At 50.5% G+C, this 20,529-nt stretch overlaps 1 protein-coding gene across 4 annotated transcripts in view; it reads right to left on the bottom strand.

Annotated features, from left to right (window-relative positions):
• Window positions 1–20,529, bottom strand: part of CPAMD8 (C3 and PZP like, alpha-2-macroglobulin domain containing 8) — a 99,464-nt gene that overhangs the window by 26,766 nt on the left and 52,169 nt on the right. For all 4 annotated transcript variants that reach the window (XM_027548138.1, XM_027548136.1, XM_027548135.1 and 1 more), the window contains 7 exons: window positions 18,796–18,949; window positions 18,264–18,394; window positions 12,789–12,840; window positions 7,270–7,568; window positions 6,430–6,655; window positions 4,659–4,835; window positions 356–437 (listed from right to left, as the gene is read on the bottom strand). In XM_027548138.1, the coding sequence (XP_027403939.1) occupies window positions 356–437; window positions 4,659–4,835; window positions 6,430–6,655; window positions 7,270–7,568; window positions 12,789–12,840; window positions 18,264–18,394; window positions 18,796–18,949 (1,121 nt within the window). The remainder of the gene's footprint in view (window positions 1–355; window positions 438–4,658; window positions 4,836–6,429; window positions 6,656–7,269; window positions 7,569–12,788; window positions 12,841–18,263; window positions 18,395–18,795; window positions 18,950–20,529) is intronic.

Genomic DNA, 20,529 nt, shown 5'->3' on the forward strand with positions numbered 1-20,529 from the left:
GAGCCCAGGTTCTTGTATCTTCCCACACACAGAAAAGCACTAAATTCCTTAACTTGGGTTATTTGGTTTTCTTTAATTAGTAATAATCTTTTGATGTTCAGACACCTGCCCTTTGTTACAAAACTTCTATGTAAAACCTGGCTCCTCCCCTTGCCTCCATGGAGCAGTTCTCTCCCAGGCCTGAAGTCCTAAAAGTTTCTGCCAAATAAAACATAACTCTCAACCTTTAGGTTGCATGTACTTTGTCAGTCGACAGGATCAAGCCCCAGGGGTCCTGGCTATGCTGTGCTGGATGTGAGGCTGTGGCTTCACGTGGGGGAACTTCAGTAGCCGTGCCCGGGGAATGAGGACTCACCACATACTCCCCGACTCGTCCCGCTCTCCAAAAGCGCTATAGGAGCCGTCCTGGTGCTTGTAGGTCAACTGTCTCTGGTAGCCTGCGGGGCAAGAGGGGACAGCACCCTGGTGAATGGCTGGCTGGCCAACATTCTACCCCGGGACCCCCAAACTAATACTACACCCACATGGGGGGGTCCCTGAAACTGCCCCATGCCCACATCTGAGGTCCTTGAAACTGTCTCACAACACAGCTGGGGTCCTTGAAACTCTCCCACATACACAGCTGGAGAGATTGAAACCTCTACTTTATTCCTCTTTTGTTTCTTGATATCACCCCTTTATGACTCCTGGTAACACACTGGCCTTCAGCCATGCCTGGTGGGGTGGGATGGTGAAATGCATTATCTCCAGGCAGGGCCCTTGGCCACACACCGTCACCCACCCCAGGGCCTGAAGAGGTTGTTGCTGTATCCCCTGGAGCCAGAGCTTGGTTTGCTCAGATCAGCAGGGGATTGAGGAGGACAAGAAGGCAGAAAGTCAGGGGGGCTGGGGCCTCCAAAAGAGGGCCAGGCAGTTGGTCTTATTGTGAGGGCAGCAGGGGGCATGAGAGGAGGGGGTGAGGGGGCAGAGGTAGTGGGTGGATTGCCAGGTCAGGAGAGGAAGCAGACACTGGGGAGGTGGGGACAGTCTAGGCAACCATGACCACGGGCTTGGACTGGGGGTGGCGATGGGCAGGGAGGGGTTCTGCAATATAGTCAGAGCTACCTTAACTGAACAAGATGTGAAGGAAAAAAGGAAGAATGCAGAGGCTGCTAAATGCAGCGGCCTGACCAGCAGGACGCACCGATCTATGTCCATGGAGCCCGGAGAAAAGGGAGCAGGAGCTCACACCGGGGTAGATAGTATTCCCCCCAGTCACGTCCACCTGGAACCTCAAAATGTGACCTTATGGGGAATGAGGGTCTGTACAGATGGAATTACATTTCTGAATCAGGCTGGGCCCTAAACCCAATGACTGGTGTCCTCAGAGAAGAAATGACACAGACTTGGAAGGGCTTGTGACGATGGAGGCAGAGGATGATGTGTGAGCGGGCGTCACCAGAATCCCGCCAGAACAAAGTCCTGGGATAGTCGCTCCCCCAGAGCCTCCTGACAGAGTCAACATTGTTGACACCTTGATTTTAGTCCTCCAGCCTCCTGAATCATGAGGGAACTGAGATGTGGAATATTTCCTGCTGTATCAGTAACAAGGATGCCGCGGTTGCCAGCCACTGCAGACCTCTAATATGAGCTGGTGAGCCCTGGGGGCACTCAGGAAGGAGAACACTTGCCATCTAGATCGAGTCTACCGTCAGAATGCCACTGCTCCCTGCAGTGAGCCCCAAGGGAGCTCGGGATGTGCAAAACAGGATACTGGCCCCAAAGAGTGGAGGTGCACGTCAAAGGAATGATTTCCGTGAGCCCAAACTCTTGCATCGTCCCATACAGAAAAAAGCGCTAAATTCCTTAACTTAGAATATCTGGTTTACTTTACCAATAACCTTTTGATGTTCAGACTAGCCGCCTTTGTTGTAAAACTTCTATGTAACCTGGCGCCTCCCCTCTAGGAGCTGCTCTCTCAGGATTACTGGAGATGCTGTCTCCTGGGCCTGAAGTCCTAAAAATTCCCACCAAGTAAAACATAACTCTCAACTTTAAGGCTGTGAATACTTTTCAAGTGGACAGAATAAAGTCCTGTGGATCTACCCAACTCAGTTTGCGGTACTTTGTTATGGCAGCCCAAGGGAACTAACACCAGGGATTTGGAGGAAAACCAGGGGGTGGGGGTCGATTTGGGGCTTGTTGAGTCTGAAAGCTGTTGGGCACCAGATCTGGCTGTCTGGGTAGAGGGGAGGTCCAGGCTGCCACTCACCCCGATAGGTGTGAGCACACTCTGGATGGCGGTCAAGGACCTGAGTCCGGATGGGTTCACTGAGGTGTGCCTGGCCTTGGGAGGCCAGGGCTCACCCACATCCTAGACTTTCACAACCCGCCAACTTGAGCCCTGCCCCTCCCCCTCCACCATGGACCAAGCAGACTTAAGGTTCCGGGTAGTCTGTGGTCAGCCTTCACAAAGCCGGACCTTCAGCCCACGGCAACCTCTGACTTCTCTTTCCATCTGAGAGTTGCACGTTTATTTTAGTTTTTTGGCTGTGGCCCGTACAGCATGTGGGATCTTAGTTCCCCAACCAGGGATTGAACCCATGTCCCTGCAGTGGAAGTGCGCAGCCTTAACTTCTGGACCACCAGGGAAGTCCCTCAGAGAGCTATACATTCTTCAGCGTAAGTTTTTCCTTTCTCATCCATGAGGACAGATGGTTCTAGATCATCAGGACTGCCTTTGGAACATAATAACGGGGAACCACCACAGGCCAGGAGACAGGGACTCCAGATTTGTCTTAGGAATTGAGATTTTCACATGCCTCTGTTTCCCCATCTCACAGGGGCCAGCATCATCTGAGCCAGGCATTCTTGAATCCTTTTCGGTAAATTTCCGTGATCGTGACGGTGGTTTCTCGTCTCTCTCTGGCTTGGGTCTAGTGCCCTGCCTGCCCCTTGTGCCCCAGTCCAGAGGAGCCTGGGGTCTGAGAAGCCCCCGCCACTGGCCCCTGTGAGGTCTTGGGCGCCTCTTCACTCCCAGGAAGGAATGATGCTAAAGCTGAAACTCCAGTACTTTGGCCACCTCATGCGAAGAGTTGACTCACTGGAAAAGACTCTGATGCTGGGAGGGATTGGGGGCAAGAGGAGAAGGGGATGACAGAGGATGAGATGGCTGGATGGCATCACTGACTCGATGGACGTGAGTCTCAGTGAACTCCGGGAGTTGGTGATGGACAGGGAGGCCTGGCGTGCTGCGATTCATGGGGTCGCAAAGAGTCGGACACGACTGAGCGACTGATCTGATCTGATCTGATCACTCCCAGGAGGCTCACTTTGCTCATCTGGGAAACGAGGACCATTAGCACAGGGGCTGCAAGGAGGGAAACTCAGGGCAACGTGGATGGAGCTGCACATGCCTGGCACGAGGCAGATGCCAGCTTCAGAGCTAGGTTCAGCCTCCTCCATGCTTTCCTTTCACGTTGGCTCCAGTGTAAGGCTAGAAGCAGAGCCCAGGAGGCCCCAGAATTTTGGTATCAACTGACTAACTCCCTTGTTATCTGGGAAGGAGCAGGTCCTACCCAGGGACACAGAATGGGAATCTCTGACAGAGCTGGGACCCCATCTCCAGCCTCCCTCCTTCCCCTCCCTGCGAGGCTCAGATGTGCAGAGGGTAATTCAGGGCCCTCCAAGGCCCTGTACCCCACCCCCAAACAGGACTGTGCCTTGCCCTAAGGACTTGATTCACAGCAATGGAAGATGTCCAGTGCTGTGTTGTTTATCTATGAAGATGCTCACTGTTGTGTTATTTATCTGTGAAGATGCCCAGTGCTGTGTTATTCATTTCTAAAGAAGTTCAATAGGGCTTTGTTTATTTCTGAAGTTCAGTACTGGTGGTTTACTTCTGAAGATGTTCAATGCTGCATTATTTAGGGGGAAAAAACTGGAAATAAAACACATAAATGAATAAAACTGGAAATAAGAGGAGAGTTCAGTATGTTGTGTTCCACTGATGCATGTGACAAAAAAACAATGTAGCCTCCCAAAGTGATTACAAACTGAACCCATCCTAAGACCCAACGGTTTCACCCCACAGAAATCTGGATGAGTTTTCACCAAGTATGCAAAGAGGACAATTACCGACAGTCCTGTTCTAAAAGCCCTGAATTGCAAATTGCTCCAAAGCCCATCTGCAGACATGCCCACTGCTGTCTCCACACAGTAATGGAGGTGAATAGACAACTGCTGCCCAAAGCCCAGTGGATGAATCTTACGCACACAGGACAAGGCTGGGGGGAGGCATGCCACAGGAAGCTGTGCTATGAGACACCAAGAATGGCAAAGCTAACCTGTGCTCCTGGAGGGTAGAGGGGTCAACACAGAGCATGATGGGAAGCTTATAGGGATTTATTTTCTTTCCCCAAATGTTTTTATAATGCTATTATATTGCCCTGGTTGTTCGGAAAAATTTACATTTTCAGAAGATGCTGTTCCTCTCCCCATGGCTGATTACCAGCAATCAGATCGGTTTCCTAACAGGTGCAGAGGCCAGGCTCCGACTGACAGGGGCCAGATCAGGCCACCCAGATTGGCCTCTTTCAACGTCTTTGCCTTCTTCCCCATCCTCTGCACGTGGCGTGCGGGCTGCGCCCCGTGTGGCCGAGGCTACTGCACCCCAGTACCTTGTACCAGGTGGTCGGTGGTCTCCCTCTCCACCTCAGGGCTGAGCTGCCGGGTTTTCTGGAGATACTTCAAGACAAAGACATTAGGTGCAAAATGAATCATATTCTGCTCTCCGCAGCCGAAGGGAAGCCGGAGGAGGTTGCTGAGATGGTTCAGAGTTGGCCCCATGACGTCTCCTGGTGAGAAGGAAGAGGAAGAATGGGCTGAGGACTGGCCTCATTCAATGCCCTGGCATTGTTCTGGGGACAACTTTCCTCAGAGGGAGCCCACCCATGGCCCAATACCAGCATCCCATTATCTGGCTGCCAGCGCTGCCCTTGGAGACTGGGAGGCATCCTTGCCCATCCAGCCTGCTTGACCGCTTGGCCTTGGTGGGCACTTGCAGGCCCTACCTTACATGCTTCCCTCCATGTTCTTTAGTTGTAACTCAGGTGTTCTTTCTACCTTTTCATTATGTTACTATTAGTAAATGCTTTTTCCTTTCTAGATTTCTAAATAGGTGCAATTGAGACTATACATTTTCCTCTTAGAACAACTTTGGCTGCATCCCACAAACGTTAAGATGTCAATCCAGTCATTTGACTCCCTTCTACATATTTTTTTCTAACTTCCAATATGAAATGTGGTTTTCTATTTAACCATGAGTATTGGGGTTTTTCATACAGTTTTCTTATACGTGTGGTATTGTTGGTGTGTTTTTGAAAGTTCTTTTCTCCTATTATTTCTGACTTACTGTGCTCTCATCCCTTCTGTACTCTGCCTCCCTCTCCCTGGCCTTTATGCCCCCAAATACTGCTGATACACTTTCTGGACTCCCTGCTGACTGCACCTCCCTTCCTCTGCCCCCCTGAGGCTGCTGCTGCTCCTGAAGCCTCCTCCTGTGGCGGGGCCTGGCTGGCTACTTTCTTGCCACCTTTCTCTGGGCTTTCCAGTTCTTCTTACACTTCCATCCTGCTGCGCTGACGGCACTGGCTGGCACAGAGTTACCTGCCTGCATCTCCTCTCCATCCCTGCCCGTCTGTCTTCTCCCCTATACCCATCACCTCAAGCTGGGCCATCATCCCCAAGGCCACATCTGAATTGATTTCATGCTTCAGAAATCATAAACTCCAGCAATCCTCCGATTTGGTGACAACCACCAACCTGCCCCAGGCCCCAGGGCTTCCATTCTCTGACGTCACAGAGACCCAAGACCCCTCCTTCGTGTCTGTGTGCCTCTTCCTAGCCTTTTACGCCCTCCCCACCCTTCCAACATCCAGCACTAGATGGATCACACAGTCCCCAGTTTCTACTCCTGTGCCTGGGCTACAGGAGACAATCCAGTGCTCAAGAAGTCCCTGGCCACAGCCTCTTATCCCTGCTCAGTAAGCTCTCTAAGCATTTGAAATGGTCCCGCCCCTCTCACCTGGACCCCCAGAGCCCCTACCCACCACCCCATACCTGGCTAACTTCACCTGGTCTTTCAGCCTGCTTGTATATCACCCCAGACACATTGCCCTCATGAAGTTCACACACCCCTTGGGGTCACCCCACAGAGGGCAAGGACCCTCCTCCTCAGCCAGACTTGAGCCCCCAAAGGGCAGGCTTGGGGTCACCTCTGAGTCTGGCCCCAGCACAGAGAAGGCACTGGAAGTTGCTTGCCGGTCAGGTGAGTGGGTGTCTGGCCAAAGGCCCCAAAGGCACATGCCCCCAGCAAAACCCAGAATGAACATGAACCGGAAGTGACACTTGCCCCCATCCTCCCCAAGCCAGGCTGCCGGGCAGACACACCTATGATGGAGGCGGCGGCACGCTCAGACCCGGGGATGGCGCTGTGCGGGACCCCCAGGGTGAAGGCTTCGCTGTAGCTCTCATCTGCTTCCACCTTCCTCCAGATGCGGAACTCGCCCACGGAACCCCAGCCAGTGGAGAAACCGATGAACTGGACCTCTGGCGGTTTGGGGAGGGTCCAGGCCATGATGACAGATTCATTGGATGGCTCTGGACCATGGCCAACCTGGAAAAAGAGGCCAAGGCTGCTGGGTGCTGGCAGGAAGCTGGGTTCAGACATGGTCAGAGGCCTTGGCCACATTCATGGGGGTGGGGGGGGCATTCTCAAGGCATCAGCAATGAGAGAAACTAGAAACCACACCGTTCACTGAACACCCAACAGAGACACAAGTGGGGCATCTGCAGGTTCCAAAGTCACTGGGCTCCCTGGAACCTTTGCATATGTAGCTCCCCCTGCTTGAAACAGCCTCTGCTTCAGTTTGCCTGGCGAACTCCTATTCATACTTCAAAACACCACCTGGCTATACCCCTCCTCTAGGAAGCTGTTCACACCGACTTCTTTTCTCTCCTTTGCTTGGCCCAGAAAGTGTCCACAGTCCTCATCTTACCTGCTCATACCCACTTCCTTTCTCCCTGGCCTCCCAGATCCCTGGGCACCTCCTCTGCCACAGCTCTCACTAGTGTTTTGGAAGCAACGCCAGGCAGACTGTAAGTAACTTGAGGGCTGCCTTGAGTTTTCCCCCTCTTCCCGCCTTGCCATCTCATCATATGGATCAGGAAGCAACAAGTGCCAGAGGACCAGGTGGTTCCCATGCCCGCCCCAGGCAAACCCAGTCATGCCTGGATGAGCCCGCTGTGCCAGCTGATCCAGAATGTTCTGAATTCATCCCAGGAGAGGATCTTGGCTGTGGGTGTGCTGGCCACCGGCTCACCCATCTTGCTGGTGGAGATCCAAGACCTGGTGTTCTGGTGCCCCCCCAGAACAATCTCAATCATGCCCGCTGTGTCCTGGGGTCCTGGGGACAAGGCCACACGGGCATCGTTGTGGGCTCGCACGGCCACGTCGAAACGGGTGAGGCGCAGTGGCCGCTGCACATACTGGAACTCGTACTTGTTGGGCGTGGAGATGTGGACTCTCTCTGGATAGAGGGAAGGAGATGAGGTGTTGAGCGGGCACCAGAAGCATCCTTCCTCTCCCTGCCCATGCCCAGAGCTGAGCATCGGGACCTCAGGGGACCGGTCCCAGTGTGGCTCCCCACGAAGCTGCGGGAAGCACGGAGGAGTGGAGCTGGTTTGATGACCTCTTTGTCAATAGAGCACAAAAGATGAAACACTCACAGAGATAAATCCTACAAAAGATGGGCAAGACCCGTACGCTGGGAACTGCAAAATGCTGCTGAAACTAAAGATGCAAATCAGTGGAGAGCTACACCGTGTTTGTGGGTGGGAAAATAATATTATGAAGATGTTAATTACCCCCCCAAACTGATCTATAGATTCGACGCAATCCCAATCAAAATCCCAGCAGGGTCTTTTGAAGAAATTGCAAAGCTGATTTCAAAATGTATGTGGAAACTCAAAGGACCCAAAAGAGTCAAAACAACTTTGATAAACAAGAAGGACTCACACCATCTGACACTGAGACTTACTCTAAAGCTGCGGCAATAACAGGAGTGTAGCATCGGTGTCAATACAGACAAATGCTCAGTGGAACAGAAGAGGGAGTCCAGAAACGGGCCCATACATGTATAAACAACTGATTTTCAACAAAGTTGCAAAAGCAATTCAACAGCAAAAGTCCTCAACAAATGATGTTGAACAATGAAATCTTCAGATGAAGAAAAAGGAACTCTGATCCATACTTTGCATGGGCTCCAAGAGTTAACCTGAAATGGATTATTTTACAAATGAAAAGCCTAAAACTATAAAACTTTGAGAAGAAACTGTAGGATTGAGCAAAGATTTCTTAGCTACAACAAGAAAAAATAATCCATAAAAGGAAAAAGTGATAAGCATCATTAAAATGAAAAACTTCTGCTCTTTAAAAGACACTATTAAGATAATGAAAAGATACAGACTGGGAGAAATATTTTTGCAAAGCATTCATCTGATAAAGGACTTGGACCCAGTATGCATTTTTAAATACTCTCAAAAACCAAATACAAATAAACAATCCAACTTTTAAAAAGCTAAAAGATTCCATCAGACACTTCACCCCCGCAAAAAAAAAGATAGCAAATAAGCATATGAAAAGGTGCTTAATATCGTGAGTCATGATGGAAATGCAAATTAAAACCATAGTGAGATACCACTAGACATCTATTAGAATGACTAAAATTAAACAGACCATACTAAATGTTGGTAAGAATGGGGCAGAACTGGCTTATCCAGTGCCTGTGGGAATGCAAAATAGTACTGTCATTTTGGGAAATAGTCTGACAGCTTCTTAAAAAGTTAAAAAACACACTTACTATATGCGTTAGCTATTCCACTCCTAGCTATCGACTCAAGAGAAAGGAAAACACCCCACCTGTACAAAGACTTGGGCACAGATTTTCATAGTAGCTCATGTGAAATAGTCCCAAACCGGAAATAACTCAAATATCCCTCAACAGGTGAGTAGATAAAAAGTGTTATGCATATATCCAACGGAATCCTGCTGAGACTTAAATGACTGAATTACTGATACACACAACGTGGTCAAATCTCAAAATTCTTCTGTTGAGTAAAAGAAGCCAGACAAAAAGGAGAATGTTCTGTGTGATTCCATTTACACAAAATTCTAAAAAGTACGAAGTGATCTACAGAGACAGAAAGCAGACCAGTGGTTCTCTAGAGACAAGAGTGGAGAGGAGTGAGGAATTCAAAGGGGCATGACTTTAGGGTTAATAAGAACCTTCATTACCTTAATTGTGGTGATGGCTTCACAGATGTTTCTCAACATTGATTAAACTACCCTTAAAATATGTCTAATTTATTGTATGTCAATTATACCTCAATAAACATGTTAAAAAATGTTCCTGATCTTACTTTGAATACAAATATATCCAGCTTAGTGTGGATTATAATATAAAAACTACAAACAATATACAAATGTTCAGTAATGTTTCAAAATGTTCCGTAATGATCCAATTATGGGGCAGTCATTTAATGGACCATAATGAAGCTGTTTTGAAGTGCTGTTTATAAAGACTTTATAAACAATACAATAACAAGGAAAAGTGCTGAGGATGTATTAAGTGAAAAAGGCAAGACATAAAACTATACACCTCCTGAGTCATAGCAATGCTAAAACAAATTATCAATCCTAGGAAAGTGAATACAACGAAATGTCTTCGTACGTGAACTAGAGGAGACAGTTTTTGTATTTCTATTTTTGTACATTTTATCTAGTACATAGGTATGGTTTTTTCCTTTCCCAATTTTAAAAACTGTGATAAAACACACACAATGCAAAATTTGCCATCTTAAACCATTTTTAAGTGTACAGGTCAGTGGCATTAAATACATTCACATTAAAAAAAGTAATTAAAAAAAAAAATACATTCACATTGTTTAAACATCACCAGCATCCACCCCAAGAACTCTACTCATCTTGTAAAACTAAAGCTCTGTATCCATTAAACAATAAATTTTAAAAAACCAACAACAACACAAGCAATAAATCTCCATTTTCCTCTCCCCCGGTCCCTGAAAACCACTACCCTACTTTCTGTCTCTAGGATCTTGACTGCTCTAGAGAGATCATATAAGTGGAATCATACAATATTTGTACACATGCATTTTTTAAGATTTATCATGGGGGGATTTTGGAAGTCTTTATTGAATGTGTTACAGTATTGCTCCCATTACAAGTTCTGGCTTCTTGTTTGCAAGGCATGTGGGACCTTAGCTCTCTGACCAGGGATGGAGGCAAAGAGTCGGACGTGACTGAGCGACTTCAATGTCAATGTCAATGCTGACAGCATGTTGTTTTTTTAAGTCATCAAACAGTTCTAAGAAACCACAGTGGCTGTACCACTTTATATTCCCACCAGCAATGTATGAAAGATCCAACTTGTCTACATCCTGGCCACTTTTTCACGTCGTCACTATACTTTTTATTTTACTCATTCGGATAGGTGTGCACTGATAACTTACTGCGTTTCAATTTGCATTTCTCTAAGAGCTTCCCTGGTGGCTCAGTGGTAAAGAATCCACCTGCCAATGCAGGAGACATGGGTTCGATCCCTGATCCAGGGAGATCCCTCATGCCACGGAGCAACTAAGCCTGTGCGTCAGAGAGGGTAACAGGCAGGAAGGCTAGTGGTACCCAAGAGGAGGAAATAGACTGCAAGTGTCAGACGTGTTTTTTCTCTCTTAAGTGGCAGGAAGAAACAATACACAAGTGTCAGACATTTTTTCCTTCTCTATACAAAATTAAAAGGAGCTTTCTTTTAAAATTCTGTGTTGCCAGGATGACGCCTGGTTCCACCTGAACTTAACTTTTCTCAAACCTTGAGCTAACCAATGGGAATGCATTGGTTATGAAATGCTAACCAATGCATTTTTCTTATGAAAATGTTTTTCTTAAGTTGCGTTAATGAACTATGTATCTACCTTAGACTCTGTCTTTCTTCAAGTCGGTTCTGCCTAAGACTCAGAACCGATAAGGGCTCAACAAACCAGCGTGTTTTACTCGTGGAAATGTTCTCTTGAGCTATGTTAATCAAACTGTGTATTTGCATGGAAACCTGCCTTTCTTCAAGATTCATATCAACAGTTTTATGGCCCGGGATGATTCACCTCGTGCCGATGTTATCTCAAAATTTATGTTGTGGGTGAGGGGTCTGGTGCAACTGAGTTTTGAGACATTTCCTTTCTTTAATTAGCAGCTTGCGAATAGGTATATAACTTCTTGCTATAAAGTAGTGAGGAGGCACTCTTTCTGCCCTTTTCTGATGTCTGTGTCATAAGCTTTCTCTATCTCTTTTATACTTTAACAAAACTTTATTACACAAAAGCTCTGAGCAGCCTCACCACTGGCCCTGGATCAAATTCCTCTCCCTGGAAGGCCAAGGATCCCGGCGTGGTTCACGGCTCACAGCAGCAACCTTTCACCACAGCTACTGAGCCCGTGCTCTAGAGCCCGGGAGCCGCAGCTACTAAAGCTCCCGTGCTCCAGAGCCTGTGCTCCGCAGCAGGAGAGGCCACCACCATGAAACGCCCGCACACCACAACTAGAGAGTACCCCTGCTCACCACAACTAGAGAAAAGCCCGCTCGGCAATGGAGACCCAGCACAGCTGAAAATAAAGTCGCTCAGTCGTGTCCGACTCTTTGCGACCCCATGGACTGTCCATGGAATTCTCCAGGCCAGAATACTGGAGTGGGTAGCCTTTCCCTTCTCCAGGGGATCTTCCCAACCCAGGGATCGAACCCAGGTCTCTCGCATTGCAGGCGGATTCTTTACCAGCTGAGCCACAAACAAGGAAGTCCCCCCAAAATAAAGACATACAATTATTTACAAAATCATTTGAGCATATATGTGATGTCTTGCTATTTACTGAAAAAAGGGGAGGGGGATGTCAAAAGGAAGCCTGGGTCCAGAGTGTGATGTGAATGCCTTGGCAACAGGGAGGTGGTACACCTAGGGGTTGGCATCACCTGGGGATGCCATCTCAGATCCTCTGCTCTGCCTCTTGGCAAAACCTGCCAGATGAGTGTCCAGTGCCAGGCCCAGCCCAAGCTCCAAAGTGGAGGGCTCTTTGAGGAGGGGTTGGATGGGGTAGGGTCAGACCCTCCCATAGGCAGCTCAGGCTCACGTTCGTCCCAGCACTGACATGGCCCCACCAAGGCAGAGGCGTGGAAGTGTCTTTCTCTGTCCACTCCACTCCCTGGGCATTCCGTACCCACTTCCAGATCATGGGCAGGCTTAATGTCAATTTCAGGGGATCAGGGTGGACCCCAGAGCTCACACTTCCTGGAACCTATCTTAATTTCCCACACCCTCCTCTGCTACCCTTGGGTTCTGGGTCACCCTCATTCTCCCAGCTTTCCCATGTTGTGTCTCTAAGACCTCCCTTCCCCAGACCATCAGTTCCTCACTTGGGACTCCAAGTTCAACAGCCCCTTCCCCTGACGGCAATCTCTTTTCTCGTTGGCACCAGCAGTCAACCATCATGACATGCTTACTTCCTGCCTGGCAGAAGCCCAGTCCTCACTCTGGCTTACATTTGTCCCTAGCTGGGACATTTCAATGGCTTTGCTGTGGTGTCCCCAGCCCCGAGGCAAGACAGGTGTCCACTTGGCAGCAACGAAGTTGCACCAGTGTAGGTGTAAGGGCCGAAGTCTTTGGCAGGATGTGTGTGGGAGACTCACCGTTGGGACAGAAGAAAGCGCTGTAGGTGTATGATCGGGGGGCTCCTTCAGGCTGAAACAGAGAAACGGGGAGAACTGAGCACCAGCGGAGGCAGTCACTGCACAGGCCGCTGTCCCACGGCTGCAGACTCGGACCTGCAGTCTGGACCCCGCAGGACAATGCCACAGGTGCACGGAGGTGGACCTGGTCTCCTACCTCCTGTGTCCAGATGGGGAAACTGAGGCTCACTTCCCGTTCCCCGGGCTCTAGTCAAACTCACCAACCACGCCTAGAGTTATCAGGCTTCTCACACCCCCACCCCACCCTCCTGACCACTCCTTCCACCCAGATCCCAGCCCGGCTTCTGGGTAAAGAACACAATGACTCGAAGGCTGCGGATCCGAGGCCCTATCTGGCCTCTAAGAGTGTTGAGAACGGGGCGCCCAGGTCTGCCAAGGACGGGGGTCTCTGTCCTACTGTCTAGTGCCTCCTCTGTCTCCTGTCTCTCATGCTCCTGCTCCCACCCCTTCCACAACATCACCCAGTAGGCAGGTGGCTTGTTCTCTTCAAAGGGAGCACTCAAGAACCTCCCTCGTGGTCCAGTGGTTGAGAATCCGCCTGCCAATCAATGCAGGAGACACAGGTTCGATCTCTGATCTGGGAAGATTACGCAGGCCACGGAGCAGCTAAGCCTGTGCACCACAGCTCCTGAGCCGGCGCTCTGGAGCCCATACACCGCGACAAGAGAAGCTGCCGAATGAGAAGCCCTGCCACTGCAGCTAGAGAAAGCCCGCGCGCAGCAACAAAGACCCAGCACAGCCAAAAATGAACAATGTTTTTTAAAAAGGGGAGCACTCGAAATTTAATGGGATACACCTTGTGGGGTTTCACCTGACCCGTGGGATTCCAACTTTTCCAGGTCTCCTTTAGCAGTGTCAGCAGATTGGTGAGCTGCGGCCACTTGAGGCCAGACCTTAAAGGGTTAACCTTTGACCACTGCAGCCAGACAGCCTCCTGGGGTCCCAATTTCTCCCACTGTGATGGTTCACTTTATTTGTCAACTCCAGACATCTGATCAAACGTTACTTCTGGGCGTGCCTGTGAGGGCATCTCTTAAAGGAGCCAGCATTTGAACGGATGGACTGTGATGTAAATGGCCCTCCCCAGTGTGGGTAACACCCAAATACTCTACTGAGGACCCAAACACAATGAAAGGCGGAAGAGGGATGAATTCTCTCTCTGCCAGATAGCTTTTGAGTTGGGGCATCGATCGTCTCTGCCCTTGATGCTCCTGGTTCTCAGGCCTTCAAAATCGCAGACTGTGGATTTCTCAGCCTCCATGATCGATTTCTCAGCCTCCATGACCTTGTAAGCTTTGCAGATGGTGCTAGTGGTAAAGAACCCGCCTGCCAATGCACAAGATGTAAGAGACACAGGTTCGATCCCTGGGTCAGGAAGATCCCCTGGAGAAGGTCATGGCAACCCACTCCAGTATTCTTGCCTGGAGAATCCAATGGACAGAGGGGCCTGGTGGGCTACAGTCCATGGGGTCGCAAAGAGTCAGACACAACTGAAGCAACTTAGCACACATGATCGTGTAAGCCAACCGCTTATAATAAATCTCTTTCTAGAGAGAGACTTATGTCCTACTGGCTCTGTGTCTCCAGAGAACCAGAATACACCCACTGCTTGCTGGGTGACCCAGGGCCACTCACTTAACTTCCCTGGGCCTCTATATGTTATCATTGGAAGGACTGATGCTGAAGCTGAAACTCCAATACTTTGGCCACCTGATGCAAAGACATGACTCATTGGAAATGACCCTGATGCTGGGAAAGATTGAAGGTGGGAGGAGAAGGGGACGACAGAGGATGAGATGGTTGGATGGCATCACTGACTCTTTGAACATGAGTTTGAGCAGGCTCTAGGAATTGGTGATGGACAGGGAAGCCTGGCGTGCTGCAGTCCATGGGGTTGCAAAGAGTCGGACATGACTGAGCAACTGAACTGAACTGAGCTGAAGATGGAGGTGATGAAGGCATTGACCTTGATGTGAGGGCTAGGTGTACTTCAGACAGGGCTGGCGTCTTCTCGGTGCTACTGAACAGTCTGTTCTTGTTAGATCTTCTCATTGCCCTCCCTCCACCCCCTGCCCCCAGTCCTCCGCAGATGCTGCAAAGATGGGCATCATCCATCCAGGGTCTGTACTGATGAGTCCAGGAGGCACCTCTCAAGCCACAACCAGATGTCCCCACTGAGCAACTAGCTGACAAATCTTCAGCAAAATGGCCCATGGTTGGCACCAAGAGGCCAAGCACACCCTTGTGGATGACACTGAGCTGTCACCAGCTGGACTGTCATCTCACACCCAGCACACTTGACATGGAGTCTGCAGGCTATCTGCTCAGCCACAGGCTCCAAGGTGAGCCCCCACGGTTCTGCTTGGGCCTCAGCAACCCTCTTACCAGTCTATCAGCTCGGTCTCTTGTTGGCCCTGGACAGGGCCTGGCCATTGTAAACCCATGATAGCTATACAGTCATAAAAATGATTCATAACTCAGATGTCTACCAATGGGTGAACAGATACAGTGGAACATTACACACCATGAAAAGGGATGAGGCACTGATTCCTGCTACAATACAGGAGTTATATGTGGGGAAAGAGAGTCTCAGTAGGGCTAATATGGATATGAAAGACAGTAGATTATAGATAGGGCTTCCCTGGTGGCTCAGCAGTAAAGAATCTGCCTGCAATGCGGGAGACTACCTGCAATGCAGGAGACGTGGGAAGACCCCCTGGAGGAGGAAATGGCAACCCACTCCAGGATTCTTGCCTGGAAAACCCCATGGGACAGAGGAGCCTGGGTGGGCTACAGTCTGTGGGGTTGCAAGAGTCAGACATGAGTGAGCGACTAAATTACCACCACAATGTAAGCAGACCTCAAAAACATCATGCTAAGTGAGAGAAGCCAGAGAGGAAAGCCCACAGAGTGTATGATTCCATTTACACTCAATGTTCAGAACAAGCAGATCCAGAGACAGCCTCTGAACCCTTCCTTTGGCACTGAGCATGGCCCCTGACCATCCAGGGTCTCCTGGACACACCCCCACCCCAGCATAGCCTTTGAAATAGCCCGTGGGGCTGCTCCCGGCCACTCAGCCCTATCTCCTCTTCCAGCTTAACTCAGAGGGGACTCTGGTGCCAGCATCTTGCCTTCACGCTGCCCTGGCTTTTAGCTGATCTTGGGTTCCAGTCTCCTTTGCCTCTGTGCTCAAGCCAGCTCCCAGTCAGGTTCCAAAACAAGGTCCCTGTGAAATGTCACTTTTATTATCTCTGGCAGGACTTTTCTGCAACCTTATAGCACATAACAGTGCTTGATTCTTGCCTTTCTAGGGATTTATCTATTTGCATATTTCATATACATGGGATCATACACTATGCAATCTTTGGTGTCTGGCTTATTTCACTCAGCATAATGTTTTCAAGGTTCGTCTACATTGGAGCACAAATCGGTGCTTCATTCCTTTTCATGACCGAGTAATATTCCATGATGTTGGGAAACTGTATCCCTTTGCACCATGTTTATTGATTCATCAGCTGATGGACATCTCCTAGAATGGAAAAAGCATCCCTGGCTTGTGTCCAGGATCCCCCAGTTGACCATTATAAATGCCTGGATGACAGCAGCTCCCATTTCTGTAGCACTCAGGCCAGGAACTCAAGAGATGCCTTCCACACACACTCTCATTTAACTGCCCAGCAGTTCCCATCTGAACTCAAGGCTGTCACTTCAGAGCCCAACTCTGGCCAAGAGGGCAGACCCCCTTTCACTCCCATGATGCCCGTGAGGCTCTCCTTGTGGCTCTGAATTATGTCGGCCTTCTTTCTGATTCTGTGAACTCCACTGAGACATGGTGGGGTGATCGAAGGCTCTCCAGCAAAAGTTCTAAAGGTCATAATCCCCCGAGCCAGCTGGGTTGCCGGGTGGGATGGCAGTGGCCTCTCTTCCACTTGACACAGCACTCATGATGGTGCAGCCATCACTTCCTCCCTACCACGTGCCTCTCAGGAATAGCCTTTCTGTTGTATTCGGCCTCCGACCTGGTAGGTGGCATGTGATGTCTGATCAGGGTCCATCGTGTAATAGAGCGAGTGAATCGTGCACCCAGAGTTCCATGGTGGGACAAGATGGGAGAAGCCGCGCACCCAGCACTTCCTGTTTCATCAGTCTATTTCTCTAATTCATGCTTCAGTCTTTGCATTGACATTTCAGGTCTTCTGATGCCTACATCATACCTCCCGTCTCCTAGAGCTGAGCGTACATAGCTGGACCAGTGGATGCTGCAGACATTGGATATAGCTGAGCAGTGCGAGTGGGAGGAACAGGAGAATCCTTCTCTGTACATCTTAGAAATTCCTCTTGCAGAGGAAAGAGACAAGCGCTCCAGGCCTCCAGGTCGGAGGGAGGGCAGGCTGTGGCTCAAGTGTGCACAGGGCTTTGCAGCAGGTCACCAGGGATTTCTGCATTTCCTGTCGAGGCCATCCCATTCCTGTTGGCTCATGGAGATTGTATGCCTCATCTGATGATACACGGGTCCCTGAGGACTCCATCACGTCATGTCAACAAAGCTGCAGCAATGACCCGTCCGCCTCGGGGAGTTCCGCCCAGCTCGCATGTGACTCCTGGTGCTGATGGAAAACATTTGTGTTCAGCTCCACCAGGACTGCAGGGGAGGGAGGGCAGCTGTTTGCAGCTGGGCCACTGGGAAGGGGCAACACTCCGGGCTTTAGCCCTTCAGCAGGGCTGCCGCGTGCTCTCCGAGCAGCAATAAACAGGAGTCTGACCAGAGCTCTGGGCTCTAATGCATCTGAGCAGCCCCAGAAAAGATGGGGCATCATTGTCCCCACAAGCCCAGCACTGTGAGATGAGATGCCATGTACGTTCTCCCACCTCCCCGACGCTGTGGGGTGAGTGTGAGCACCCAATCCTTCAGAGCAGACTGGGAATCACAAGACACTTGATGAGCCCCAAGGACAAGTGGCAGATCCCAGATTCACAGCTGAGAGGCGAGGCGAGGTGGGGGTGGGGGGTGTGGGGGTGGCAGTCCGGGCCCCTTGGCTGGAGGCTCTGCATCCTTCCCGCACGGGCATTCCAAGGACAGCCCTCCAAATGCTGGGCCACAGTCTCTACAATTGTCTATGATGAACGGACAGCCAGGAGAGAAAGGCACGCCACCCTCCATGGTGATCGACCCCGGGGGTCAGGAGGACACTTCCCTGCAGCCTTTGAGAGCCCCACATCACTGCACCAAAGCCTGTTCGGCCACTTGGAGAGGGGATGGCTGCCACGGTCCTTCAGCCCGAGGCCCCAGAGCAGGACTGGTGGGGGCTGCCCTGGCCCTGGCGTGGGGAAGGCCCACACATCCCCATCCCCACCTCACTGGGGAGCCAATCAGGCCCTGGCCAAGTGCCTTGAGCAAGGACATGGGCTTACCTCGACCATCACACTGCACCGGATGTGGTCTCTTCCAATGGGGACCCTTCTGTCAGCGTAATTCTCCTCTGGGGGTCTGACGGACTTCCCTTCGCGGCAGCAGCTCGTTTCTCTGTAAGCCAGAGCTTTGGCTGTGGAGATTTGAGTACTCAGTGCTGGTTCTCAAAACAGGACCCCATCTGCCGCTCTTCTGTCCCCCACTCTTGTCCCAGGCTTCCCAGGTATGCATGCATGCATATGTGTGTGCATGATGCATGTTGCATATATGTGAATGCATAGATATGCATGAGTGCACATGTGTGCAAGTGTAAGTGCATGCTACACTGGTGGGGCACTTTGAGAGCCTGGCTTCCCCCAGATGTGGCCCCCCACCTCTTGATCACTCTGGGCTGATCCAGACTCCTCCAGTAGCTCTCTTGTCCCTCAACCTCCTGTTCTGTCCTACTGACCCTTTCCCCATGCCTGGATTCAGCGCCTGGACCCCTTGGTGTCCTGGAGAGGGGAGATGCCCCAATAAGCACTTGAATCTCACCTGTAATGTTGCTAAGACCCAGGTCGCCGAAGGACAGAACCACCCACATGGGCTCCGTCTCCCCAGAGGCCACACACGTCTTCTTGGTCAGATGGCGTTTGCCAGGGTGTCCGACAAACTGGATGCCCTTGGGAACTGAGATCTTCATGTAGACCTGGAGAGGGTGGCAAGCATCCATGGTACCCGGAATCTGCACACCCTCCAGCACGCCTCACTGCCCACTACACTCCGTCCACCCTGGGAGCCTTCTCCCCAAACCATGCTCTCCATGAGAGACCCCCTTTGCATTTCTTATCAGAACCAACTGCTCGGGCTTCCCTGGTGGTCCAGTGGTTAAGAATCTGCCTTGCAATGCAAGAGACACCAGTTCGATTCCTGGTCTGGGAAGATCCCACATGATGCAGAGCAATTAAGCCCGAGTGCTGCAATTACTGGGCCCACCTGCAGCAACTGTTGAAGCCCTTGAGCTCTAGAGCCTGTACTCCGCAGCGAGAGGCCACCGCCATGAGAAGCCTGCATCCTGCAACTAGAGAGAAGCCCCTGCTCTTCCCAACTAGAGAAAGTCCACGTGCAGCAATGAAGACCCAGCACAACCAAAAATAAGTAAATGTTAAAAAAGAAGAACCGACTCCTCAACACTGTCCTGCTTCCCTCAACCCCCCATACCCTCACTGGTCCAGCTCCCCTTGGAGACCAAGGTCGATTCAAGGGCTGCTCATCTAGCTCCAATCCTCCCCAGCCAAGGGATGAGAGAGGCCACTCCCCACGCAGGCCTCACAAAGCACTTCCTCTGACCCTCCATCCATGGAGGTCCACTGCATCCTAACAGAGCTTGGTGTACACACGTGCATGTGTGTGTGTGCCATGCATGCACGCACCTCTGTGTGCACATCTACATGTTTAGTAGGCATGGCACTGCCAGACGTGTGAGTGCACTTGTGTGAAGGCAAGCGTCTCTGCATATGTGTGCAAGCGTAAGTATACACATGCGTGTGTGCATACCACGTATCTATGTGCATGCTGTGTGTACATGTGTGTACACCCCTCGATCTACAGCATGCTCTTTGCTCCGCATCTACTTGTCCAACCAGTAGATGCACAGCGCCTAATGGGTCCAGGCGTCCTCCTAGGAATTCAAGAGCCAGATCTCAGCAAGACATATGAGCGATGCCTGAGCCTCAGTGCACCTAAGTCACACACACAGTCCAACGTGTACAAGGGAGCTTTACAGCAGCAAGTGTGACAGGGGTTTGAATACTGCCTACGGGCAGGTCCAGCCAGACCTGAGTGAGAATGGTTGGTCCATTCGGGGGCTCCCCCATCCCCCTCAAGACACCATTCTTCCAGAAAGTTCTTCCAGGGAGGCAAGAAGAAATTCAAGCATCAAATATTGATGTGACCAATTTTCTGGGTCCTGGGAGGAACCAACTGTCCAGGCTGAGGGGTGGAATCAGCCTGTTGTTCAGGCGTGTCTGACTCTTTGTGACCCCATGGACTGTAACCCACCAGGGTCCTCTGTCCATGGGGCTCTCCTGTTCCTAAAATTGAATACGTGGACAGACCTGTTGCCCAGCAAGGATGCCTTCTTCCAGCCAACAGGCCAGCCTCCAGGGCATGATCAGAGCTGAAATGGGTACCTGGGGGCCTGCCTGCAGTCCAGGAGAGAGTGGCCCTCAGGGGCCAGCCTGTGATTAGGAACCAGCTTACACTTATCCCAGCTTTTTGAAACTGGAA

The sequence above is a fragment of the Bos indicus x Bos taurus genome, chromosome 7 (genome assembly GCF_003369695.1).
Source record: "Bos indicus x Bos taurus breed Angus x Brahman F1 hybrid chromosome 7, Bos_hybrid_MaternalHap_v2.0, whole genome shotgun sequence".
NCBI classification, from domain to species: Eukaryota; Metazoa; Chordata; class Mammalia; order Artiodactyla; family Bovidae; genus Bos; species Bos indicus x Bos taurus.